Source organism: Canis lupus, chromosome 5 (genome assembly GCF_048164855.1).
Source record: "Canis lupus baileyi chromosome 5, mCanLup2.hap1, whole genome shotgun sequence".
Lineage (NCBI taxonomy): Eukaryota > Metazoa > Chordata > Mammalia > Carnivora > Canidae > Canis > Canis lupus.
Window position 1 is genome coordinate 48,542,087 of NC_132842.1, and position 26,855 is coordinate 48,568,941.

Genomic DNA, 26,855 nt, shown 5'->3' on the forward strand with positions numbered 1-26,855 from the left:
CGTCCGGGGATCCACCCCCCGCCCCCGCCTCTGCCGCAGAGGAAGGTCGGGTCGGGAGCCACCAGCGCTGCAGGGAGCGCGGCGCGCGTCCCGGGCCGTCCCGGGCCGCGGCGGCGCGACCCAAGTGCGCCCCGAGCGCCCGGGGCGCGCCGTCTGCAGCCGGCGGGGCTGGGAGCGCGCGCCCGCGGGGTGCGCGCGCCCGCGGCGTGTGTACTCAGAAAGGTGTGTTTGCTCAATCCCCCGCCCGGTGTCCCCGCCACCTCGCGCAGGGGCAGCGGGGCCCGGAGCAGGGTCTCGGCGGCGCGGCCGCGGGGCGGGCGGGAGCCGGGGCAAGGTCCCAGCCCCGCGCCGGCGGAGGGTGCGCTGGGCGGGGAGGCCACGCTCGCCAGCCCGGGACGCGCGTCGCACGGCAGCGGGGCAGGTCCCGAGCGCTCGGCGCGTCCGCGGGGGACACTTTGGCCGGCTCGGCCCCCGGACGGGCCGTGGGCGCGGAGGGCACACGGGCACCGGGGCAGCGGGGCGCGCGCCCCCCTTCCCGGCCCGGGTCTGCAAAAGTGAACTGGAGCGCGGCCTCCGAGCGCGGCCAGTCCCGGCGGGGGCGGGGGGAGTTCCCCGGGGCCGTCTGGAGGGGAAGCGGGCAGCCCGGCCGCCCCGGCCGCACCCCCTCCGCCTTCCTCTCCACCCCCGTCCCCCGGGTTCCACGCCGCATTTCTTTGTTTTGAAAGCGCCTCCTCCGCCCAGAGGCTTTTCCCCGGCGGCCGGGCTCTGACGGGGGTTGGGGGGGTGGGGCATTGGCTCGCGGGCCCCGCCCCCCACTCAGCCTGGACCCTTCCCGGGGCTCATCCCCCCCCTTCGCCCTTTCCCTCACTGCTCGGACCCACGAGGCGCGTCCTCACTTGCCGGACATCAAAGGCAGACGGGGAATTGGAGGGGGAAGCGGAGTTGGCCGGGGGCACGGGGACCCACCCGCCCACCCGAGGCCCGGCCCCGCTGCCCGGCCCCTCCCGCGGGAACCCCGCCTGGGCCCCGCCCCCCGCGTCACGCCGGCCTGACATTCTCACAACCCGTCGGGCACCCAACCTCGCCGCCCCCGCTACCCCCGTGTCCGCCGAGCGCTCTATTTATGTTTCAGCTCAGCGATTTGCATAGTCCCCGCCCCTGGCCCTAGGTCCCCCTATCGGTGCCCCGCCTCCACGTTGACGTCACGGGGGAGGCCCCGCCTCCGGTGCCCGTACAAGGAGCGGCGGGCCCTAGATGGCAGCGTGGCGTCGCCGCGGCGTGTGCGTGTCGCGCTTCCTTGTGCCGTTTATAGGGTCCCGGCACTTCCGCTGTCGGGTTAGAAGCGGCGCGGTCATGGCGGAGCGCGGACAGCAGCCTCCTCCCGCGAAACGGCTCTGCTGCCGGCCGGGCGGCGGCGGCGGCGGCGGCGGGGGCAGCAGCGGCGGCGGAGGAGCGGGTGGCGGCTACAGCTCTGCCTGTCGGCCGGGCCAGCGGGCGGGCGGTGCGGCTTCTGCGGCGTGCGGGGGCGGCGCGGCGCTGGGGCTGCTGCCGCCGGGCAAGACCCAGAGCCCCGAGTCGCTGCTGGACATCGCGGCGCGCAAGGTGGCGGAGAAGTGGCCGTTCCAGCGCGTGGAGGAGCGCTTCGAGCGCATCCCGGAGCCGGTGCAGCGCCGCATCGTGTACTGGTCCTTTCCCCGCAGCGAGCGGGAGATCTGCATGTACTCGTCCTTCAACACCGGCGGCGGCGCCGCGGGCGGCCCCGGCGACGACAGCGGCGGCCCCGGCGGCGCGGGCGGCGGCGCGGGCGGCGCGGGCGGCGGCGGCTCCTCGTCCTCGCCGGCCGCCACCTCGGCCGCCGCCGCCGCTGCCGCCGCCGCCGCCGCCGCCGCCGCCGGGGCCGGGGTCCCGTCGGTGGGGGCCGCCGGGGCGGCGGACGGCGGCGACGAGACGCGGCTGCCCTTCCGCCGGGGCATCGCGCTGCTGGAGAGCGGCTGCGTCGACAACGTCCTGCAAGTCGGTGAGTCACGGGGCAGCCCCGGAGCCGGCCGGCCGCCCGTCCGCGCGTCCGTCCGTCCGTCCCGCGGGGGGAGGGGGCGCCGGGCCCCGTCCTCCGCGCAGCCCCTCTGCCCGGCGCGGCCGCACCCCCGCCCGGTGCCCCGGAGCGCTGCGCCCATTTCCTCCTCGCCCCTCCCCGCCCCCGTCTCCCCGGACGGGCCAGCGCGAGTGGGAAATGAATCAGCAGGACTCGCCCCGCGGCGGGGCTGGCGGGTGGGTGCCGGGGGGCCCCGGCCCGCCGCCTCCCGCGCCCTCCTCCCGGGGAGCACGTCCCGGGGGGCCGCTCGCCTTTTTTGGGGGGGGGGGTGGTGGTTGTGGACAAAGGCGCCGGCGGACGGCGGGGCTCCGGCGGAGGGTGTGTGTGGCGGGGCCGTGCGGGGCGGGGGAGGGGGCGCGGGCCGCGCAGACAATGCCGGCGGGGCCGAGCGGGCGGCCGGCCGCGCTCCTGCCCCTGCCCCTGCCCCTGCCCCTGCCCCGCGCCCGCCCTGCCCTCGTCCGTCGTCCGCGCCCGCTCCTCTTTCTTCCTCCGCTGCCCCCTCCCCGCGCCCTGGGTCGGAGGGGTGGGGACGACGGTGCGCTGCCTCTCGGTGGCTGCGGCTCGTGTCGGGGCCCCGACGGGCCGGCGGCCGCGGCGGCGTCTGGGCTGAGCCCGGGGTTGGGATGCCCGGCCCGGGAGGCGCGCGGGGTGGGGGGGCCGGGGCCCCGCGTCCTCGGAGGCCGCCCCCCCATCCCCCCCGCGGGCGTCCCGGAGTCGCTGGGCGCTGCCCTGTGTGCGGGGCCGGAGTTTGGTGGGCGCGGGGCGGCGGCGGCGGCGGCGGTTACGGGCCCTGCGCTCGCAGGCGGCGGCGGCGGCGGGAGCGCGAGGCGGAGGCTCAGGCTCGGCGGCCGCCCCGCAGCCCCCGCGGCCCCGCGCGACCCCGCACTTTGTTCTCCTTTTCAGGTTTATTTGTGCCCCTTTCAGTGTCCCGTCGTCCCCCGAAAGGGGGGACTAAACAAAAGAGTCTCTCTATTTCTTTCCAGAGCTTGTAAAGTAGAAGCTGTTTGACAAAGGCGAGAGGAGGACTTGGGATTTAAAGCTGCGCAGCCCTCCTTTCTCTGACAGACCCGGAGAGTTTCCTCCGATGCCGACTTTAAAGGCTCCCCCGGCCTCGCCCCCGCCCCCGCCCCCGCCCCCGCGTTCCCCTCGGGCCGAGCTCTTGCCCTGCGGGGCTGCGAGAGGAACAATGCTGTCCGGGCCCCCGCGCCTCCCGACTGCCTCCCGACTGCCGGCGCGCTCCCCGCGCCCCTTGGCCGAGCGCCGGCCGCCGAGCGTCCTGGTGCCGAGCGCGGTGGTGCCGAGCGCCGTGGCCGATGCCGGGGACCGGGCTGCACGCGGCTCCGGCCCCGAATTCCCGTCTTTTCTTCCCGTAGTCCGTTCTTTTTGTCCTTCCCTCTGGGAGTCGAGCGGGGGTCTGGGTAGGGGCCCCCAAAGAGAATTAAGGTTTGATTAATCCTCTCTGGTTAATTTGAATTCTAATGCGATCTGCAAACGTGATTTTCTGCATGGTCATTTGTTTCCAAAGGCAGCCCCCAACGTTGTCTCTTCGAGGTTCGGTACCTTTTCCTTAGGTCTAGAGAGGGTTTAACTTACTTTTGAGGCTCTCCATCTTTTTTTTTTTTTTTAATGTAATTAGCATTCTTTAAAGTTACACCTCTCCCCCCCCCCGCTCCCCCCCCCCGCCCCCCCGCCTGGTTCCTGCTGGGTTGAAATGGATTGAAGCACATCCATGGTTTCTCAGTATAACCAAACCAGAGTTTGGGAATTTTTATGGCTTGGCTGGCAATGTTGGATTTTTTTTTTTCTTCTCTCTCCCCTTCTATGCTTGACTCTGCTTGCAAGCAATGAGGAATGACAGGAGAGCACATAGGGAGGGTTTCTTGGCTGATTACATTTAAGCCAGGAATTCACTGTGAAAATAAAGCCAAGGGGCGATAAATAAAAGATGCAATCTTCTCTAGGAGACAGACACACAGCGTGGGCTTTGCCTGCTTTCATCAGCGAAGAGGCCTGGGTGAGTTGTAAAAGAAAATAGTAACTTTTTGAATAGTCCCCAAAGGGGAAGGAGGCCACTGAATGGAGTTGGCAGTGGTTGATGTGAAACAGTATGATGGTTCTTGCAAAGTTTGAAGAGTTGACCACCCTTTCGGAAACACTTACATACGTGCTAAACAAGTGCTGTACAAATTGTGGAAAATATTCTTTTTTTCCCCTCTGAGTTTTGCCAGTTTCCTTAACTTCCAAGTTGTATTACTTGTTGTGCCAGTGAGCTTACGAGATGGAAGGCTGTTAAATGCCTGACAGCTGGCACTGAGATAGAAGACTTACGACCAGGATTTTTTTTTTTTTCTTGGTGGAGAACGGAGAGAATGACTAGAAAAACCATCTAATTTGGCTTTAATTGGTAGGTCAAACTGGTATACTAAGGCAAGAGGTTTATTTTATAATTTTGCAGTTTGAGGTAGAAGTCCTTTCTGCTTCAGAACCTGAAATTGGAAAGGAACACGATACTATGACAGGACCAGAGCAGTTTTCTGGTATTGCAAAACTACAAGTTTGTTCGTACAGAAGTATTCATGTACTTTTGTAGAGGTGACTAAATTATAGATGCAATAGGTAAAATCTAGTTTTTGGACTTTATTTTTTTTATATTGACACTGTTGATTATCTAGGGATTGAGGGTCAGAGAATTGGGACTTCCGGGAAATTAAACATACTTGTTAGTTATTTTTCAACTCCCATTTTAAGAAGAAATTTCAAGGAAAAAAAATTTAAACCTTTGGGGTAGTAGTTGTAAACAGTATTTAATTGGTGCAGAGCTGTCCATCAGCTGATTTTAGGAAGTTTTAGAGAAAGCGTACTTTGCTTGTTTTTACTGAATAATGATCTGTTAGAAGGGAGCCATTGCTTGAGGGTGCTTGTATGTAAATATTATCGGCATTATTGAAGTAATTTTGGAAATCACGTTGAAAAACTTCCCCAAAATTTTGCCTGGCAAAAAGCTTTCCTAATATGATCTGGAACTCAAATTATAAAGACAAATGAATTAGACGACAGACAAATTTAACTGGATAAAAAACTGAAGATCTCTGTAGGGCTGATAGCATAAGTTAAGCAGCTAACTGTGGCAAATACTTGCAGCCCGATGGAGGCTAACGGAACTCTGAAAAATTGATTGAAAAATAAAAAAGATCAAGAAGTTAGAAAATGGGCAACACCTTTCATAAAGAAATGCAAATGAGTGATAAAATCATTTGTCTTCACTCTTACATAGGAAGATACAGGTAAAGGTGACATGCCATGTTCATCTGCCAAGTCAAGAAAGGTGGGGAGATGGTACCCAGAATTGGGTGAGGAGGTAGGAGAAGATGCTACCTCCCCAGCTGCTGCTCGGCTCAGTCTTTCTTGTGTCATTTCTAGGAATTTATCTGACAGATACATAGATATTAGTGCCCAGAAATGTTCTATACAGTGAGCAGTGCTCACTGCAGTATGATTTGTAATGCTGAAAAACTGGAGTCCATGGAAATTTCCATCAGAAGGGCAGTGGTTAAGAAGTACTCAATGGAATTCTATGTAATCATGAAAAATAGTGAAGGAGAGAAATATGTACCGACAAGAAAAGATGACCAGAATATTTCGTTTAAAAACAAGTCAGCTGTTCATATAGTGGGCTGTAATTTCAATAAAAATCAAGAAAGATAGACTTTACTTACAGATGCATAAAAATGAAGGCTACACAAGCAGCCATTGCATAGTGGATATCTTTGGGGAAGGGCAGTTAGGTGGATGGGCAAAGTCTTGGGGAGGATTCTACTTTTCTTTTTATGATTGTGTTATGAGTCAGATTTCTCTTCAAAGTAGAAAAAGAAGCATGTATTTGTTGTCCTAGAAAATCTTAGACAAACTATTCTTGTGTCTTTTAATTAGTTTATATTTTTTGTTTTGGGGTGTGTATGTTCCCTTTCTGAAGATTGGTGTGCATTCAGTTTTGTTTTGAAACGGACAAGTTTCCTTTTGTGCTAATTTTAAAAGCGAGAAGTGTTTAATTAAATAAAACTGGGATCTTCTCTTTATTTTTTTATTTTTTTATTTTTTGGATCTTCTCTTTAGTATGGGCAAGAAGGAGATAAGTTTCAAAAGGAGTTGCTTTTTCTGTTTGTTTTGTTTTGCTGGTAACTTTTGGGAGAAAAGAATTTTGTTCAGAATTCTAATTCTTTGGTAAGCACGTTATTACGGTTGTTTTCGGATTCATGACTTAAAATTTCTTGTTTTAGAGGGTGGCAAGGCAGTAAAAGGGAACCTTTTTTAGAATTAGGGTGGATAAAATTTTAATCACTTAATTGACTTAAGGGTAAGTTGTACTTGAGGGTTTTGATTTTCTTTGTAGATCGGAGATTGTTATGTAAAGATGTGATTCTAGGTGCACTTTCAGAATTGGGTGTTCCGTTTATTGGTGATAGTATATTTCATTGAAAGCATTTTCAAGAGTGAAGTGATAATATAGAATGGCTTAAAATCAGATCCTATACATTTTTCTGCCTTTTGATTAATGAAGAAGTACACAAAAGAAAAAAAATTGAAACTATAGTGGCATTATGTGTTTATTCCGTGCCAGTTGATTTGCTTACAGTTGTTGATTTTTGAAAGTGTCTGTGTACCTCATGCGTGCTCAGCATTGTTCTGAGGAAAGTTAAAATTTCAATTTCAGGTGAGAAAATGTTGGAATTTGTGGTTAATATTTAGTTCTTTGATGGCTAGTATTGGTCCGGTGAGGAAATCTAAGTGTTCAGGAAACAATACTTTTTGTAGCCTAAAGATTTCAAAAATACTGGAAGGCGAATTGCTGATTTGAATAAGCGAACATCTTTACTGTTGCTTCAGTCTTTAACTTCTTGCGGTAGCGTCGTATTCTGAGTATACCTTCGGTTTGGAGGAGAAAAGGCCATCCCCATTATTTTATTTCAACTGTATGTTGAATTTCATCCTTTTTGCAAAGACTTTGATGCCTTTTCTTTTAGAAACATCAGGATGCTGTGGAACACATCCTCTAATAGAAGAATTATTGCAATTAATTGAACAACTCAGGTCATTATTGTCTTAAGTATGTCTTGGCCAATTTTTTAGATGTTTATCCTGGGCCTTTTTTCTTTTTCACAATGGATAATCAATTACCATCAATTCTAAGTCTAAATGTTTCATTTGGAAAGACGGGGGACCAGCGTATCTTTCCTGGTCCCACTCATACTAAGGGTTTAGTTAGTAATCTTTGATTTCAGCTGGTAATATTTTCAGTGAACAGGATGGAAATGGATCAATACTGATTTTTTTTTTAAATAAACTGCCCCTTTTAAAAATTACATGTTTGGATCTGTAGTAGTAATTCCACATGCTTACATGCTCTATATTTTTGTGTTAGAAAACCAGTTTTCTTCAGTAATTCACAATGAATATGGTACCTTTAAGAAGCTTAGTTACATATACTTAAGATAAAACAAACTCTTGAGGGGATCCCTGGGTGGCTCAGCGGTTTAGCACCTGCCTTCTTTGGCTTAGGGCTGATCCTGGAGTCCCAGGATCGAGTCCGGTGTCGGGCTCCCTGCATGGAGCCCTCTTCTCCCTCTGCCAGTGTCTCTGCCCCTCTCTCTCTCCTGTGTCTCTCATGAGTGAATAAATAAATAAAAATCTTAAAAAACAAACAAACAAAAACAAACTCTTGAGGAGTTAGAAATTTTTATAGGTGCAGTCATTAAATCTGACCTGCCATTGACCTACAACTGTTATATTTAAGAGGACAAATATCCTAAAAAGAAAGAAGATTATAGGTAAGTATAAGCATTTTAGGAACAAAGCAGATTATAGGCAACTGCTTTTAAGTGATAGATTACATGGAACCCACAAAACCATTTTTAGTTATCTTTCAAATTACTATGGTGTAAGTTCAACAGCAGTGCTTTCTCACAACAAAAAAAGCCTAATTTAATTTTCTTGGTTTATTAATTTTTTGACATATGTAACTGGGGATTACTGTAAATTAGAAAACACAAACTTGTTTCCTTCTTGAAATGGATGGAAAGACTCTTGGACTCCTTTTGAGAGAAATCAGTATCACATGGTAATTTGGGGAAAAATTTTACATAGTCTTGCCCCATGAAAGGAGACTCTAGTTTCTCAGTCCTAGCCAGAGTCTCAAAAATAAAGTATGTTGGTTAGATTTGTTCTAAAAACCTAAGTATCTTTACAGTTTTTGGCTTCAGTGCCCTGTGTTTTGCTAAGAATATGCTTTGTACCTGGTTTTTCAGTTCTTTAAAAATAGGATGCTTCCTTTATTTTCCTCATTTAGAAAAGGTGGCTATATCAAGCTTTAGAGAGAATGCAGTACAAAATCTGGTTTTCATTGGAAACTTAAAGATTGAATTTCAGCAAATAGTAAGTGAATTCTGTTGCTGAGGATATGCTAAGTGTTTTCTATTTGTGGGATTCTTAGGTGATAATTAGTTTTGTGTCAGTTAATATGTATTGTATATATTTACATATGCTTATTTATGTATTTGTAACTAATTTGATGTTCACAAGTGAGCACAAAAGGAGATGAACCCAGGTGTCATTTGAGTATCATTACCCAAAACATATTTCGGCGACCCTTGTGTACAGATGCATTGTGCTGTTTCTTCTTAAAATATGCTAACAGATGAGAAGCTGTCTTTACAAAATACTTTTGCATGATAGTCATTATCTACTTGTAGAGCTGAGGCCCAGACATGTTGAGTAATTTGTCCAGAGAGGGATAGTAAATTTTTTTTGTGTTTTGTTTTTGGTTTTTTTTTTTTTTTTGAGGGATAGTAAATTGTAAAGCCAAACTTTGAATTTCTGTTTCTTCACTGCCTTTGTCTTTGTGTGGATTGTTTGGTGAGTTTCACAAACCCCAGAACTCAGGACAAGCATGTTCTTTTTTTTTTTTTTTTTTTTAACATTTTTTTTATTTGTTAGTAATCTTTACACCCACCATGGGGCTTGAACTCAACCACGACCCCGACAAGAATTGCATGCTCCACTGACTGAAGCAGCAAGGTGCCCCAGCACAAACCTTATTGTTGTTATTTTAATTTTTTAAAGATTTTATTTTTAAGTAATCTCTATACCCACTATGGGGCTGGAACTCACAACCCCAAGATCAATAGCTGCAAAGTCCACTGACTGAGCTAACCAGGTGACCCAGGGCAGGCATATTCTTGTAGCATGACCGGACTGTTGGAGAGATTATTTGGCTGACATTTTGTTGAATGTTATAAAAGTATTTCTAGATAGCATTTTAGTATCGGGCCAAAATATAATGGCTTCAGTTAAGCACTGGTTCTAGCATGCTAAATACGTGCTAATGTGAAATATTGGTAGACATTTGGAAATTTTAGAGGTTCTAAGATGAGATTAAAGTTTTGAAAAAGTTAGGAGTGTTCACCATATGAAACTGTGTTACGGTCGTGTGAATACACTTGAATTTACTCTTATGCCTTTACATCTGTGCAGTAAAGAATTTACCAAAAGTTTAAAATGCTGGGACTCCTGGGTGGCTTAGCGGTTGACCGTTTGCCTTTGGCTCAGGGCGTGATCCTGGGGTCCCCGGATCGAGTGCCACATCGGGCTCCTTGGAGGAAGCCTGCTTCTCCCTCTGACTGTGACTCTGCATCTCTCTCTGTCTCTCTCATGAGTAAATGAATAAAATCTTTAAAAAAACAAAAAACAAAACCCACAAAAGTTTAAAATGCTTATGCGGAACAACAGAAGTTAACAGCTGGTAAGAAATGTGATGCTCTGAATTTAGTATATGTATGAAAACTCAATCAGTTTTGCCTACATTTGACTTGTTTTTGTAAGTTTTTCAGTGTTTTTGTCAGTGTCCCCTTCCCTTAGGCCAGTAGATGGTATGGCTGCTAGATGTAAAGGGTCTCGTAGGTGATCCATGTGGTCTCAAAACTTGAGTACTCTCTCCAACTCTGAAAGACCTCTTGTATGATTGGAGGCGTTTCTTTACTGAGCTGAGCGCGATTTACAGTGGGCCTGTTTAATACTACTGCAGCAGTACCTACTAATAGTAATAATAGTAGGTAACACTTTTTCTCATAGCATTAATCTTGTGCCAGATACTGCTCCAAGCACTTTATGTTTCTTAACATTCCTAAGAGGGTAGGTACTTTTATCATCCTCATTTTACAGATGAGGAAACCAAAGCATAGGAAAAAGATGAGTGACTTTTGCCCAGTCACACAGGCTGATACATTAGCGAGCCAGACACAACCTCTCTGACTGGTGCTCTTACCTTCTAAGTAAGTACTGCCCGTGCTGTGTCATCATTAATTATTCCAGAAGGTTAATCTTTAGATTTCTAGTCTTTCTACTTTCTAGAGTGATTTTCATAGTATCCAGAATTTTAAATTGTAATCACAGCTGTGATTTTTAGCATGTATTTTGAAATTTGACTTGAAACACTGCATTTCAAAAGTTGGAGGTATTTGGAATCAAGGTATTTGGAATATCATGATCTGGGTCTAGATTTTGTGTACTCAACAGCCAGTATTATGTGGATTTTATTAGGTTTGGCAGATGGTTGTGTGGGGTGATTTTGATCATCTTCCATTGGGCATTTTTAATTTTTGAAAGAGGAATAACTTCTAGGTTAGGTCTAAATGTAGTAAATATGAAGCCAAGATAATCTCTTGTGATATTTTTAAGAAGTCATTAAACGTTATGATTAAAAATCGTACTATTTCTTGTTGCTGGTAAGAAGATTTAATATTTTTTTTTGGGGGGGGGGTTATTGGAAAGATGTTAATTTGAAGGATGCAGTAGGACCTGTCAGTACATTTAAACTCTTACTAACGGAACAAGCTGATCAGATAAATTGGAAGCTCATTTAGTGAATTAATGTGCTTAAAATTCAGGTGACTCACTGCCTGATCCTGCCTTATTTAACAGTCTCTCTGTTTACTTAATGCATTTTTCATTGTTAATTGGTGTCAGATCTCTAATGATAGAAGTTATTATATAGAAAATATACATAGGAAGATCACATGTAGAGTGAATCTACAGAAGTAAGATTTAAATTGTCTTAATTGGATTAGTACAATTTCGAATGCTGTATGTGCCACGTTGTACCTGTTAAAATATTTGCTGACAATGACCAGCATTCCTATGAATGAGGAATGTTTTATAATTTCAGTGTAGCAGCAGAGCCTGGAGTCTCTTCTAGTGTTGTGATGGTCTTTCTTGGTGAAGGCCTGCAGAACTTGAAGGCAGCACTGTATTTGGTTATGCTCAACCTTTGCTCCTGCTACCACTTTATATTAATTCCTACAGAGAAGATGGTCATGGTTTTTTTTTTTTTTTTTAAAGATTTTATTTATTTATTCATGAGAGAGACAGAGAGAGAGGCAGAGACACAGGCAGAGGGAGAAGCAGGCTCCATGCAGGAAGCCTGATGTGGGACTTGATCCCGGGACTGCAGGATCACACCCTGGGCTGAAGGCGGTGCTAAACTGCTGAGCCACCTGGGCTGCTCATGGTCATGGATATTTTTCATAAAATAAACCCCTAAAACTCAAGTAACAGAAATTTGTAATCTGATTGGTGTATGTGAGTGAGGACCTTTTTTTGTATATGTTTGCCCTGTTTCTTTAGGACCTTATTATTTTTTTCTTTTAGCAGTCTTTACGCTTCCTTAGGGCTTCGGATTTTGTACTCTTGGCGCCATCTTTTAGGCCTCCCCTTCCTTGCCAGTCACCTGTGTGATATTTGACTTCTCCTTCCTGTGGTCGGTGGTAAAGCTAGGACAGATGTGACCAGTGGCTGCTTTGTGATGATGGATAAAGTCAAGTGAGACTTGAGGGTAGAAGGTGGAGGAGCCTCTGAATCCAGCCTTCTTCAGTGTTATACTGTCTCCTTACTTTCTCTCCTTTCTTCACTGCCCTTCTTCCTTTTTTGAGTGGGGGGAAATGGAGTGGAGGGGATGAGGGGTAGTAGGGAGCCAGTGGTAGGAAAGACTGCCAGAAATCCTGAAGAGGTAGGAAATAGCAGCCAAGAGCTTGTTCTATTCCCTTCCTTGCCTGCATTGTCTCCTCCCCTCCAACCTCCCCTGATTTAGGGGAAGAAAGCTGAGGTCACGAGGACCTGTGTGTTCCAGCTGCTGCTTGGCTGCTATTTTTAGCCTGGCCCTGCGTCAGGCTGGCACCAGGCCATGAGGGCACAGGGCCAGCACGTTCTGGGACTGCTGGCACATGTCAAAAACTGAACTTTTCAGTTATCTGACTAAACTAATTTTCAGACGTATCCTCCACTATGATACTCTACTTATCTCTTCGTTTTTGAAGTGGGATGTACATGTTTGTTTTAAGAAAGGCTTGATTTTTGATAGTGGTCATCATACTGTTATAACTATTTTAGATGGGAGAAAGATTTACAAATTGCCTTATCAGTTCACACTTAGATCCTGCTTGGTAATTTTGGTTTTGTGGTGGCACCAAGAAGTGTGAAATTTGCCACACTTTTTTAATATGCCTTAGGCGTCTTTTAAAGTTGCCACTGCTCTTGAAGTTGTAGAGTCAGAATTGGTTTATGTAATTACAGGTGTCATCAGACATTTTTTAAAAAACACTTGTGCTGTTTTTTTTCCTATAGTTGTCAGTGTTCCCTTTGCTAACCCAGCAAAGGGTGTGTTTCGATTTGGTTAATGCTATAGAAATGTGTGTGTGTGTGTGTGCCCCGCCAAAAAAAAGAGCTTACTATTCTTGTAGGGAGTAACGAGGTATTTGGAATATCACGATTTGGGTCTAGATTCTGTACACTCTACAGGCAGTATTATGTGGATTTTATTTGCAAACTTAGTTTTAAACTTTCAGATGTACATGTGAATTTCAGGACTTACTTGATTTCTAGATGTGCTCAAAATGAAAAGTAAGTTGTATTCTTGAATATTTTTGGAAAAAAAGTACAAAGAATGTTGGAGAGTGAATCTGTATATTTGGAAGGGGCTGCCATGTGAACATTGCATATATTCTTTCTGGGGTGGTACGTAGACAAGCTGAGGTTACGTTAGGGATGATTTTCAGTGTACCATCGACTACACTGAATATGAATAGAACCAGGGATGATGGTTATTCACTTATTCAATGAGTATTGGTGTAATACACTTAGATCTGTTTAATGGCAGGGTAACATTTAGTTCGTGAATTGATCTGATGTCCTTCTTAAGGTAGCACAAAATAATTGGCCAAAATAACTAGAAATAGAATCAAATGGATTTTTTCTTCACTTTGTCTTTAAGGTTGTTATTGGATGGATTCTGCTGAATTCACTTTTGTGAAATAAAGTTTTAGGTGAGGGATTTAGTGAAAGGTGAATTTCTGGTCTAATAGCTTAGAGAAGGCAGATGTTTTAGAGTTTATTTACATTTTTATTTTTATTTGTTTATTTAAAAGATTTTATCTATTTATTCATGAGAGAGAGAGAGAGAGAGAGAGAGAGAGAGACCGAGACACAGGCAGAGGGAGAAGCAGGCTACACGCAGGGAGCCCGACTCAGGACTCCATCCCCGGACTCCAGGATCACGCCGTGGGCCGAAGGCGGCACCAAACCGCCGATCCACCCGGCTGCCCTTACATTTTTACATCTTAAAACAAGGTGCTTACTTTGTGGATAAGAGCACAAGCTGTGGGCAGCTTGCTGTTCCTGAGCTAAGAATATTTTATTCTTTTTACTTACAGTACAAATAAAAATTTCATTAAGAAATGTAATAAAAATGTCTTGGGTATAGATTATCAAGTACTTTGATCTCTTACACAGTGTAGTAATTGTACCATTTGGTGTCTTTCTGCAGTTAGTGGTTATAACTAGGTATTCCAAAGGTGTCTTGGAAAAAGATCCATTGATCTATGTATGTTTCTCTAGATGGGTGTTCACTTATATAGATCTATCTGTATAACTTAATATGATTCATAGAACACTGCAATCTACTGGATGATAGTAGGTAAGTGACTGTGTTATGGATCCTTACTGTAATTTATATTTTCTTTAGTTGAGTCATGTAAATGATGTCAGTACCAGGTCAGCTTGTCAGTGTTCCCTTTGCTAAGGGCTTTAAAACCAAAGCCCAGAAGGTACTTTGACTAGTGTGTTTTAGAGTCCTTATAAGCAAAATGCTCAAATGATGTTCCTTAGTGGAACTTGCCAGAGAAAATGTCTTTGCCATTTTCAGGGATCTCTCTTAACAACTTACTAAAAAATTAGCATTTTGTGTAAGCTGTTTCATACGTAGGAAATTCCAAAGTACAAGATAGTATTGTATTTTTGCTTTTAATAAGGACTATTGCAGTGGAAAAAAAGTTTTCAAAAAACTATTAATTTTATCGATTTATGGCAAAGTACTTCTATTTTAAAATGGATAGATTTTTAAAAAAAATTTTGTTTTAAAGGTAATTTGTTTCTTTTTTTTTTAAGATTTTATTTATTTATTCATGAGAGACAGAGAGAGAGGCAGAGACACAAACAGGCAGAGGGAGAAGCAGGCCTCATTCAGGGAACCTGATGTGGGACTCGATCCTGGGTCTCCAGGGATCATCACACCCTGGGCTGAATACGGCGCTAAACCACCGAGCCACCCGGGCCGTCCGGTATTTTCATTTATGATTTTTCATGCTCATTTTTTTTTTTTTTTTTTTATTATTCATGAGAGACACACACAGAGAGAGAGGCAGAGACACAGGCAGAGGGAGAAGCAGGCTCCATGCAGGGAGCCTGATGTGGGACTCCATCCTGGGACTCCAGGATCACACCCTGGGCCAAAGGCAGGCGCTCAACTGCTGAGCCACCCAGGCGTGCCTCATGCTCATTTTTAATAATTTGCTTTCATAGTTTATAAGTTCTGATGTATTAGAAAAAATTGGTGATAAAGGAGCCAGTGATTATGGGTTTATTCAAAATTCAGTGCATGTATTAAGTCTGCATTTGTCTTAGTAGCTCTTAGTGGCTTGTGTTTTGATTTTGGTAAATCATGAGACTGCTGAGTTCTTGTGTTCTGTTAAATTTGTGTTTTGACATACAAGTATATATATATATATTTAAACTGTGTGCATGCATGTGTGTGTTTTGGGGTCTTAGGAAGGAATGGTGGTTGTGATGGGTTAAAGCACAAAAAATTCAAATAGCCATGTTCAGGTATACAATGCTTATTTTAAGAATTTATATTTCTTTGGATTGCGTATTTAACATTGTTCTATAAAAATTATTTTTTACTCAACCTTCTCCCTCCCCCAGTTCCTCCTCTTAAAAATAGTAATAACTGAGAAGGTAATCGTGAAAGTTCAGTGTATAAAGACCGTCTGCATTATTATTTTTTAAAAGATTTTATTTATTCATGAGAGACACAGAGAGATAGATAGATAGATAGATAGAGAGAGAGAGAGAGAGGTGCAGAGACACAGGGAGAGGGAGAAGCAGGCTTCCCTTCCCACGCAGGGAACCCAATGTGGGACTCCAGGATTATGTCCTGAGCCAAAGGCGGCGCTAAACCGCTGAGCCACTGGGGATGCCGGACAGTCTGCATTATGATAGTTTTAGGGGTGTATTGGCTGTTGCATTTTTGAAAGGTGATTTAAAAAATTTACTTCGAGTTGCTCCTTCCCTCTTTGATCCTTTGCAGTTGTGGAGTTGTGGATCAACTAGTTGTCTTTTTTGGTTTGCTCTTTTAATCTTAGAATTGAGCTTTGATCCTGACTCAAGAAGCCTTATTTAATAAATCTAGAAAATTCTATTATGTCTTGACTTTTTAAAGAATCCTTATTTAAGGGGATCCCTGGGTGGCTCAGCGGTTTAGCGTCTGCCTTTGGCCCAGGGCACGATCCTGGAGTCGCGGGATCGAGTCCCACGTCAGGCTCCTGGCATGGGCCTGCTTCTCCTTCCTCCTGTGTCTCTGCCTCTCTCTCTCTGTCTATCATAAATAAATAAATCTTTAAAAAGTAAAAAAAATAAAATGACTTACAAAAAAAAGAATCCTTATTTAAAAAATCTAGAACTGTCATACTGTTCTAAGAAAAGATACAGTAAATTGGGTGCGTTGAGATAATATGGTTTTCCTCCAGTGAAAAAGTAGGCTGACCTTCTGAAATTCTACGAGGGGTTGTTGTGGAGACTGATACTGGCCTATCTGATTCATGACCTTTTCCAAACTTGAGAACACAACTTAGAACTTGTCCTAAATGTAAATATTAGAGGAAGTGAGAGATGATTTCTTAGGAGAAATCAGAAATCACATCTTTTGTAGGACTGCAGATTTCTAAGCTTCTTTAATAGAGGGAGCAACAGTTATCACATGACTCAAAATATGAGGTGCTAACAAACAGATGTAGACATATTTTGCCATACACAGTTACAGAGTCATTTTGAGTTGTCCCTTGTTTATTTTTAGTCTTATTCTTTGGGATGAAAATCTGAGAGTATTTAAATGCAAAGTCCCTTTTTGGTGTAAAAGATGTGAAAGATGTATCTGCTAGATTGAAAAAAATAAGGTACTAGCAAATTTTAAATTCAGGTGAGCCAACTATTAAATAGTGCCCATGCAGCGTATATGTAGTAGATGTCAAAATGTTACTTGAGTAATAAGCTTAGATTACATCCCAGTCTTTGTGGATGCCTATGTGAAATTCTCTTAGATGGAAAAAAAGCTCCCAAGTTGTAATTTCTATTTAATTTTCTGAATCTGAGTTGCTAGAACTTAATCTATTAAGAGGTATTTAGGGGCACCTGGGTGGCTGCTCAGGTGGTTAAGCATTGGGCTTCTTGCTCAGTGGGGATTCTGCTCCCCCCCTCACTCTGTCACTACCTCTCTCCAACTTCTGTCCCTCCACACTGCTCATTCTCTCTCCCTTTCTCTCTCTCTCTCAAATAAAATCTCTTAAATTAAGAGGCATGTTAATAGGAATATGACCACAAGATAGGTAGATTAGTTGTTAGGACTTGGTTTATTATCATCAGTTTAATTTCTGCAGATAGAAATAACCTTATAGATGTAGTTTCTTTCTTCCTTTTTGTTATTTGAGGGGACTTTTTCTTTAAGCTTACTAACTTGTTAACAGCATTGACCAAAAGCTGTTATAAAAGCAGTTTATTTATTTGATCATTCCAACCCTAAAAAGAAAATAAATTGGGCATTCCTGTGTAGAACAGTACTTTTGAGTTATCCAAGAAAATAACTTTCAATTATAAATGCCTTTGAGGGATTAAGAGATTGCTTTTTCCTTTTATTGGCTATTTTACTTTTTAAAGAAACTGGCAGAAAATAAATTTAATTAGTTTTTTTTTTACCTTTTTTTCTAGATGACTTATAAAGCACATATAACTTCAAAACATCCCACAAGATCTGACATCTTAAGAAAAGACATTGGCTAATTAATAGGAATGGTCTACAATATGCTGATGACTTTCTTTTGGGATGGAATTTGCTTCAGACTCATTTTTGCCTAAAATGGGATAATCAAACTGTGTTTTGAACAATAATTTGATAATAAAAGTGCACTCCCAGTGCGTTATTGGGTGGCCATGTGTTCCCATTTGTCCAATCTTAGTTTATGCCTCATTTCCTGGCACAATTGTCAGCAGTCCTCTCTTCAGATCATAAAGTATGTAGTTACTACAGTCATATGTATATCTTGTTTTTCACAAAGGGGGGGCAATTAATAAATCATTTTAAAATTAAATACTCTGTGAGTTTGCACACACGTGCTCCAGGGTGTGTGTAAGGAGAGAGGGAGAAAGGAAGAGGGAATTTGTTTGAGAAGGAGTTGTTGGGACTGAAAGGAAACTTTTGTCTTAACTCTGGTCTTCATCAGCTACTCAATCTCTTTCAGATAGGAAATAAATGATTTCTGTCTGGGTTCTTATTCACATCTAAAGGAAACAAGAGAGTCTCATACTCTCTGGGTTTGATGTGTCTCTTCTCTCAGGCACCTGCTCCCTTGCCCTCTTTACCCTCTTACTCTCCTCTACACACCCCCACCCCATCCCTTGCACTTTTTTTTTTTTTTTTGACAATTTAAAGATAAGTGGGCAGCCCCGGTGGCCCAGTGGTTTAGTGCCGCCCTCGGCCCGGGGCATGATCCTGGAGACCCGGGATCAAGTCCCACTTTAGGCTCCCTGCATGGAGCCTGCTTCTCCCTCTGCCTGTGTCTGCCTCTCTCTCTCTCTCATGAATAAATAAATAAAACCTATAAAAAATAAAAAGTATCTTTTTTGAAAAAAAATAAAGACAAGTAAATTTTCCTATCCTTATTTGATGTCATAGCATATTAGTGTGTATTAACACTACAATTCCCTTTGCGCATTTTCTTGCCTTAGATTGATGTTCACAGGTACTGCTCATTTTACGTACTGGCAGGTGGCCACTTATGTGAGTGTATCATTTGCTAATCATGTGACCGTGACCGTGAGCTTGGAGAGCATTCCTGACCCATCATGAGGCTAGAGTCCTCTTTGCTGGCTGTTGTCTTACTACCTGTGTACCCTTAGGCAGATCACTTACTGGCTCTGGGCTTCCTTGACTCCTTATAAAATGTTAATAATTATACCTCTGTCACCTCTATCATGAGGCTGTTAAGAGACCCACACGGGAATGAATACATGAAACTACTTGAATTCTAAATTACACTAGAGGAAAATACATTGTTATGCAGTGTTTCCCTTTTACCTAATTTTCTCCATTATTTACTTAATTTCTCCAATTTACCTAATTTTCTCCATGACTATTTTTTTCTGGTTTTCTGTATTCTCCAAAATCCTGTAATCATCATGTATTGATTTTGTAATCAGATAAGGGAAACATTGTTTCAAAAAACTGTTTAATTACCATTAAAACCTCAAGTTTCACCATCTACAGATTAATCTCCATTACGGTTTTACTGTGATTTGTACCTGTTGCCTGATCTAGTGCAACTAAACATTTTCTGTATCGTCCAACAAGGTGTGCCATGGCCTTGGTGTCTTAATGCCTCCCTTGTTTTTGACCCTAATGATTGATGAATTTTCTCTTTACTTGGAATTCTAGAATTATTCTTCTGAAAGTGAAAAAGAGGCATGTATAGTATCAATTCAGTGATATTCATGAATAGAATGGACAGCTTATGGATTAGCGTGGTGACTTGGGTTTAGTTTTAGGTTTCCATGAGTATTTACTTACCATCTGCAAGCAGAGAATGGAAGAAGTTACAAAGCACTCAGTTTCAGATACAGTTATGAATTTTTCAGGTCATATGACTGTGCTGAGATCTACCTGCCCTTCTTTTGGCAACTTGAATCAATAAAAAGAGTTGATTAACCTTTTTCTTCTCATTTAAACATTTACAGATAAAGTGTTGAGAAAAATAGTTTCAAGGAAAAATTTAAGAGCTTGGTATGAAATGATATTTTGGGTGTTTTTCCCCTCAATTCTATTTTTAGGTGAACTCTTAAGTCTTGCCCTTGAAAGCTGTGCTGATGTGACTTATCTACCTCACTCTCTTTTCTAGCTATACAGTGAAAGGCCTGTTAATGGCCTTCTGCACTTCCAATATGTACCACAGAGGTTTTTTTATTTCACAGAATATGCTTTCTTTCTGTGTGTATACATATGCATGAGAGTGGACTTCACGTATTTGTAAGAGTGTTATAATCAGCCTGTATACTTTGTACAGAGCATCAGCTTTTAGAATCTATAATGCGGTCAGGGTGACTGTTGCCCATACGCTCCTTTTGCAGCACCTTCAGTGGCTTCCTTTGCTCAGAGGACTTAAAATTGTTTGTGGGTGTGCAAGGCCTACCATGGTCTGGCCTGGACCTTCATCTGCCTCTTGCATATTTCTCTCTGCCCTTCAGTTGCCTCCAAGCTGCCCTGCTGCTGCTTTTGCCCACGTTCTTTATTCTGATTGGAATCCTCTTTTTGCCTGGTTGGTGCCTTGGCATCTCTGCTCAGAGAAATCTGGCAAAGACTTCTCTCCTTTGTAACAGTATGGATGGTTTTCCCCATTAGATTGTATGTTGTGTTTATGTGTATGTGTAATGTATTTTTGTATCCATAGCTCTTAGTACAACCCTTTGCACATAGTTGACTCCCAAAAGTTTGTTGAATAAATGGATGAAATAAGTAATGTTTTACTTTTAAAATGTTTTTCTTACTCTCCAGGAAGAGGCACTGCTTCAACTCAGTGGTTCCATCTACCTTTTCTTCCTACACCTATGCCACAAAGAATGTGTCAGTTTGAGAAACAGTCCTGTCGTATGTTTGTGGTCACTTTGGGCTACCTCCAGATTCCGCAGCTGTACATTTTCATGTGTCTCTCCTGTTAGAGGGACTTTTGTAGAAGAGCTTGAGAAGCTCCTGTATCAGGATCACTTGTATTGGTATGTGGGTTTATATGATGTGGGCTGAGAAATTTGTCATGTATCATTGGGGAAAAGCCAAACAGCCAAAGGTTTTAAGTGGATAATAGGGCATGCAGTTAAAGCAGGAGACTCTAAGGCCTTGTGTGGGTCGGTTCTTGTTTCTTTTTCTCATTTTTCTTGAATGGGCATCTGTATTGCATCTTGGTGAGGGGAGACAGAGCTCATGTACAGGGTCACTGTGGGCCACATTGAAGGTCTGTATGCAACTTTTTTTTTCCTGTTTATTACTCTGCATTCTTGCCTGTGCTTGAGACTTTGTTTTTCGGTCTCTTTTTCTTTTTTGCTCACATTAACCTTTGATTCTTCATGCTAGTACAACTTAAAAGTAGCAGGCTAGAGTGATGCATATAAAAAATACCTGTCAAGTGTCTACCACATAAAGTTTTTTTTCCTACCATTAAAGTGGTCTTGGACAAACTTGGCTTCTCTCCAGTATCTTGTTTGGGATGGTGGTGGAAATCAACTCTAATTTGAAACTTGTATTCTTTTACTATTCTGTGTAGTTGCAGCTTAAAAACATCTACGACTTTTGAGTACCAGTTTCAGTGCTTTACAGCATGATCTCCAGCCCTCATAACAATTTTGAGAAGATGTTCTCTTCACTCTGTGGCTGAGGGAACTGAGGCATAAGATGCTAAATCACATGTCCAGGAGCACTCACCCAGTCTGTGCCAGACCTGGACACTCAGGCCTCCTGCTTCTCAAGTGGGATCTTTTCACTCTACCACCTTTTCCTCTGGTGTTGCCGAAGGCAGCTTGTCTTCCTGTACAGACATGAAAGAAACTGTTCAGAGACCCTCTGGGTCTATAATCCCATTCAAAAATCAGGTTTGGGCAGCCTGGGTGGCTCAGCGGTTTAGTACCGCCTTCAGCCCAGGGCCTGATCCTGGAAACTCAGGATCGAGTCCCACGTCGGGCTCCCTGCATGGAGCTTGCTTCTCCCTCTGCCGGTGTTTCTGCCTCTCTCTCTCTGTGTCTCTCATGAATAAATAAAATCTTAAAAACAAAAACAAAAACAAAAATCAGGTTCCTCACCTTTGAACAGTGGCCCATGATTTTTGGGATGTGCTACATTTTACTTTTTAGGTTTTGATAGTGGTAATGGGTATATGACCCATAGTATCTTCTTGCTTATTGGAGCCAATAGTAAGTTGAATATGACTTTCTTTGCGAGCCTTTTTTTTTTTTTTTTTTTAAGATTTTTAATTTATTTATTCATGAGAGAGGCAGAGAGAGAGAAGGAGGCTCTCTCCGGGGAGCCTGATGCAGAACTTGATCCCAGGACCCCGGGATCATGACCTGAGCTGAAGGCAGATGCTCAACCGCTAAGCCACCCAGGTGCCCCTTTACCGACCTTTTTATAGAAGAGCTTCATTTACAGCATTTGATGACATTTATAGTTGGGCTTAAAACAATTACCATTTTCTCTTTCATCAGTTCCTTGATTTCTCTATTTTTTAGTGGGAAACTTGGGGGCAGTGTATGTAGGAGATGCTACAAAGAGGAAATAAGTGCAATAGAAGCTACGTGAAGCCTCTGAGGTGCACACACACTGTTGCTGGAAGGCAGTTCCGAGTGCTGATGGCTTGTGTTAGCAGCCTGACTGATGGAGAGATTGAGTAGTTTGCTGAAGTGCTGTGAACCTTCTCTCCTTACTAATAAATTATAGCCTCAAGTCTTGTCTAACTCTTAGAGTCAGCCTTAACATTTTCCTTCCCTCTTTTGTTTTTGGGGAAGCTCCTCTGTTTGCCGGGAAGGAAAGATGAGATATGTCTTTCCAGGCAACACCAGGGTCTTTTCCTTTTCCTTATTTCCTCCTGTGTGTAGCCATGAGATTGTATAAAGGAACATTTGTAGGGGGATCCCTGGGTGGCTTAGTGGTTCAGCGCCTGCCTTTGGCCCAGGACATGGTCCTGGAGTCCCGGGATCGAGTCCCGCGTTGGGCTCCATGGAGCCTGCTTCTCTCTCTGCCTGTGTCTCTGCCTGCCTCACTCTCTCTCTCTCTCTCATGAATAAATAACTAAAATCTTAAAAAAAAAAGGAACATTTGTAGAGGCTGTTCAATCCACTAGTCTGAAATGCCAAGACAACTAACCTATCTACCCTACTTACCTTTATTTCTCTCTCTCTTTTCCCTCCCTCTCATTTCTTTCCTCCCTTCTGTCCTTCCTTCTTTTTTTCTTTCCTTTATTTTTTAAAGATTTTATTTATTCATTCATGAGTGACAGAGGGCGCGGGGGCAGAGAAATAGGCAGGAGGAGAAGCAGGCTCCCATGCAGGGAGTCCGACGTGGGACTCGATCCCAGGACTCCAGGACCACACCTTGGGCTGAAGGCAGGTGCTAAACCTCTGGGCCATCCAGGGATCCCCACTTTCTTTTATTTTTCAATTGGGAGTAGGCAATGTAAAGATGCAACCTGACTGGCTAATGTAAGATAGTAAATAGGACATGTTCCTTCCTTAGAAGACCTGGATTGTTTGATTTGCCTTCTTGTGACCTCATTCTTGTTGTCACCATATCTTCTTCTCAAATTAGTGAACTTTGCATATGGGTTCAGCTTTTATTCCATAGCTGGGTCTGTCTGTAGCAACTGCAGTTTACTTTGTAAAAGGCTTATTAGTAAGTCTATATAACTTGTCATAATTCTAACACTTTAACTTTTTAAGGTATATGTTTTGATTATCTGATTTACAAAAGTGCTATATAAAAATCCACCTATGCCATATAATTGCTGAAATACTGAGTAAGCTCTGCTTTTTATGACCAAGTTATGGGATGAGTAATTACTCTCCAGAGTGAATGGTTCAAAATGAAATAACTATATGCCTAAGGTGTGATGTGACACCAGATGTATTTAAGCCCCAAGGGTATGTAATTATCTCACTACTCTTGTACATACACATGAGTACACTTATGCTTATGGCAGGAGTTTTATGTGCAAAAGAAAATTCACTTCTGGAAAGTGAAGGAGCAGTCCATTATTTTTGAGAGGCTCAGAGGTGGTTTGGTATTAGAGGCCCGTTTCACTCCTCCCCAACAAAATTGGACCTCACTGGACTGTCGAGTAAACCAGTCTGAAAACTCTGGATTTCAGATATTAAGGATAATGTAGGGATTTCCTCAAAGCACCATGTTTATAATTTATATTCTGCTGCTCTGTACTCAGTGACTTGTTATATACTCCATTTTGGACTCTATTTTGATCATCAGATGTATGACTTAAAGGCAATAAATGTACTCTGGCTTCCTTTTGAAAATAAAAATGGTTGTAGTCTACTTAAATTTTTAATTTTGTATACAGGTTATTTGTCTAGTCTCTTTCTATAGATCATGAATAATTAAAGTTAGTACCTCAAGCTGATTTTTTTTCTAGTTTTAATTTAGTGTTGAAATAATATTTTAAGCGCATTAAAAATGTGCTTGATACATTTTATCACAATTCTGCTAGTCCCATCAGTTAACCGTGCTATTGTGTAACATGATCAGGTTACACCAGTCTGGTACCCTCCCAGCAAAGGACCAGTACTTCAGTTTGGGGATTTAGTTGGTACTTCAATTTGGGGATTTGGTTGGTAGTTCTGACAGTTGACAAGCCTAGGAGATGAAAACGTCCTTAGTGTGGGGACTAGTGCAGAGGCCCACAGTGGCTGCTAGGTCTTCCCTTGGGCTAGAGAAAGGCCAGTTGAGATACTGCTGGCTTTGGGACTCCAAGTAAATCAGCAGTTGATGGGAGCTTACCTGTTTACAAGGTGATTCTCTTGGGAAGCTTTTTTTTTTTTTTTTTTTTTAAATAATGTCAGGGGCCAAATGTTTGCTTAGTTTTGAAACTAAGTGAGAGCAATACAAACATTTAAAGCTTTAAATTCTTAAAAATATAATTACAAGTAGTTTATGAAAACCAAACAGGACATGCATGCTGTGCTAATAATCAGTATGTTAGGGCGCAACCACTGTATCAAATATCCATGTACTCAGTGAAGAGTTGTGAATTTCAGATTGTTTGTATTTGTGCCGTCTACAGTGGTAGCCACTTGGCCACATGTGACCTCATTTGAAATGAATTGAGATGTGTAATGCATGGACCAGAGATAAGACTTGGTGCAATAAAAAGCATGTAAAATATATCATTAGAAATTTGTTGAAATGATGATATTGTGGGTATTTTGAGTTACATGAGATGTATTAATTAAATTTCACTTCATTTTTATTTTCACCTTTAAAAATTTTTTTACCTTTTTTTAATGTGGCTACTAGAAAATTTAAAATTGTATGTGTGGCTCACATTTTTCTCTCAGTGCTGGTTTTTAGACCCTGTGGTCTCATATAAGTTCTTTTTGTTTAGGTATACATTTCAGCTATGATTCAATTACATACTTGATTTTAACTTTTTGCCAACATATATCTAAATATCTTGTAGTGATTCTTAAGCCATCATTACAAGCACTGTTCTTGAATTGCTCTTCGTGGATTATTTTCAATCTTAAATTTCTAAGGTAGAAGATCCATCTGCCAAGTGATTATTTTCTAGGTTTGAAACTTCATTAGCTAAGTTATTTCCCATAGTCTGAGAGTCTAAATCCATTTTATCTGCCTAGGAATCGCTCAGTGGATTGGTTTTGATATTTAAAATTGAGATTTTGTTTAGGTGTAAGATATGCATTGAGAGCTAAAATTATATTTACTTTCAAAAATTGTTCAAAAATTTTCAAAAATTTACTTTCAAAATTGTTAGAAATCTATTGCCTTTGTAATAATGTAAGGAAACTATCTTTTTTTTTTTTTTTTAAAGATTTTATTTATTTATTCATGAGAGACACACAGAGAGAGAGAGGCAGAGACACAGGCAGAGGGAGAAGCAGGCTCCACACAGGGAGTCCGACATGGGACTTGATCCTGGGTCTCCAGGATCAGGCCCTGGGCTGAAGGCGGCGCTAAACTGCTGAGCCACCCTGGCTGCCCGTAAGGAAACTATCTTAAAGGTTTGTATTTTCATATGAAGACAGAAGGGTGGTGTTTCCTTGAGTTTCAAAGTGTTTTTTGGATCTTACTGTCCAATGGAAAAAAAGGAGGGATAGACCAACAACACATGATGGTCAATTCTTTGTTTTGTCATAGTTTTCATGGTGTGGTCCCTGGTTTAGTAGCATCAGCATCTCCTGGAAATTTCTTGGAAATGCACATTCTTCTCTTCTAGTCCAGATACACTGACTGGGAAACTCTGGAAGTGGGGCCCAGAACCTCGGTTTTAATAAGCCTTCTGGGTGATTTTTATCTATCTATCTATCTATCTATCTATCTATCTATCTATCTATCATCTATCTATCTAATCTATTTTTAAAAAAGATTTTATTTCAGAAAGAGCATGCAAACATGAGGTGGGGGGTAGGTAGGGAGTGGCAGAGGGAGGAGACTCCCTGCTGAGTAGAGAGCTTGATGTGGGGGCCTCATGGGGCTCCATCCCAGGGCCCTGTGATCATGACCTGAGCAGAAGGCAGACACTTAACTGACTGAGCCACCCAGGTGCCCCTCCAGGTGATTTCATACATATAGAAGCACTGGCTTAATATACTGGTTAGGGTTCAGCCAAGAAAAGGGAAACTACTCTCAATTTTTAAAATAGGAATTCAGTGCAGGAGTTTGGTTACACAAGCTCCTGGTTGTGACAGAAGAGATGAGACAGCAATATAGGATGGTGAGGCAACCAAGAGGTAAACAGCAGTGGGAAGAGAAGAGTACCACTAGTGGTAGGGTTATGGGAGCTTTGGGAGCCAGGGCTGTTCTGAGATTGGAATCTTCTGGTAGGAGCTGGGGTCATGGAAGAAATTAAGCCATTCCTGGGAACACTGCCTGAAGTGGAGAAGGAGAGGGAGAAATATCCTGGCTCCTCCCTTCTTCCCACCTATCATTTCTCCACACGTGCTTCCCATAGACTGAGCCCAGAGAAAAGCCAGGTGACCTGGGAGCCTGAGAAATGATGTTTTGTAGTGATGAGCTCTCCTGAGATAAAGAGCTCTCAAAGAATAGATCTCTGGGAATAGGCCCACGACTGGGACACCTGGTATTTACACGTTAAAACACAACAAGATTTTGACATAATTAAAAAATTTTTAAGTCACTCTAATACCAAAAGAAATCTCAGAATAGAGGACAGTCTTCTTAATGGGATAAATTTAGCTTTCTGAAAATGAACATGTCGTTTTATAAATTCACTGTTGGCCAGGGAAGTCTTTTTAGGGGACCAGCATCTCTGAATGTGGGAAACATTACTGTATACCTTGGAAAGACTTGGTTCTTATTTCCTGC

The 26,855-nt window shown here is 43.5% G+C and overlaps 1 protein-coding gene across 1 annotated transcript in view; it reads left to right on the forward strand.

Annotated features, from left to right (window-relative positions):
- Positions 1 to 1,338: 1,338 nt before the first annotated feature.
- The window catches only part of ZSWIM6 (zinc finger SWIM-type containing 6), a 194,030-nt gene continuing 168,513 nt past the window's right edge, over positions 1,339 to 26,855 (forward strand). Inside the window, exon 1 of the mRNA XM_072826598.1 lies at positions 1,339 to 2,017. Coding sequence (XP_072682699.1) covers positions 1,354 to 2,017 — 664 coding nt within the window. The 5' untranslated portion in view covers positions 1,339 to 1,353. The remainder of the gene's footprint in view (positions 2,018 to 26,855) is intronic.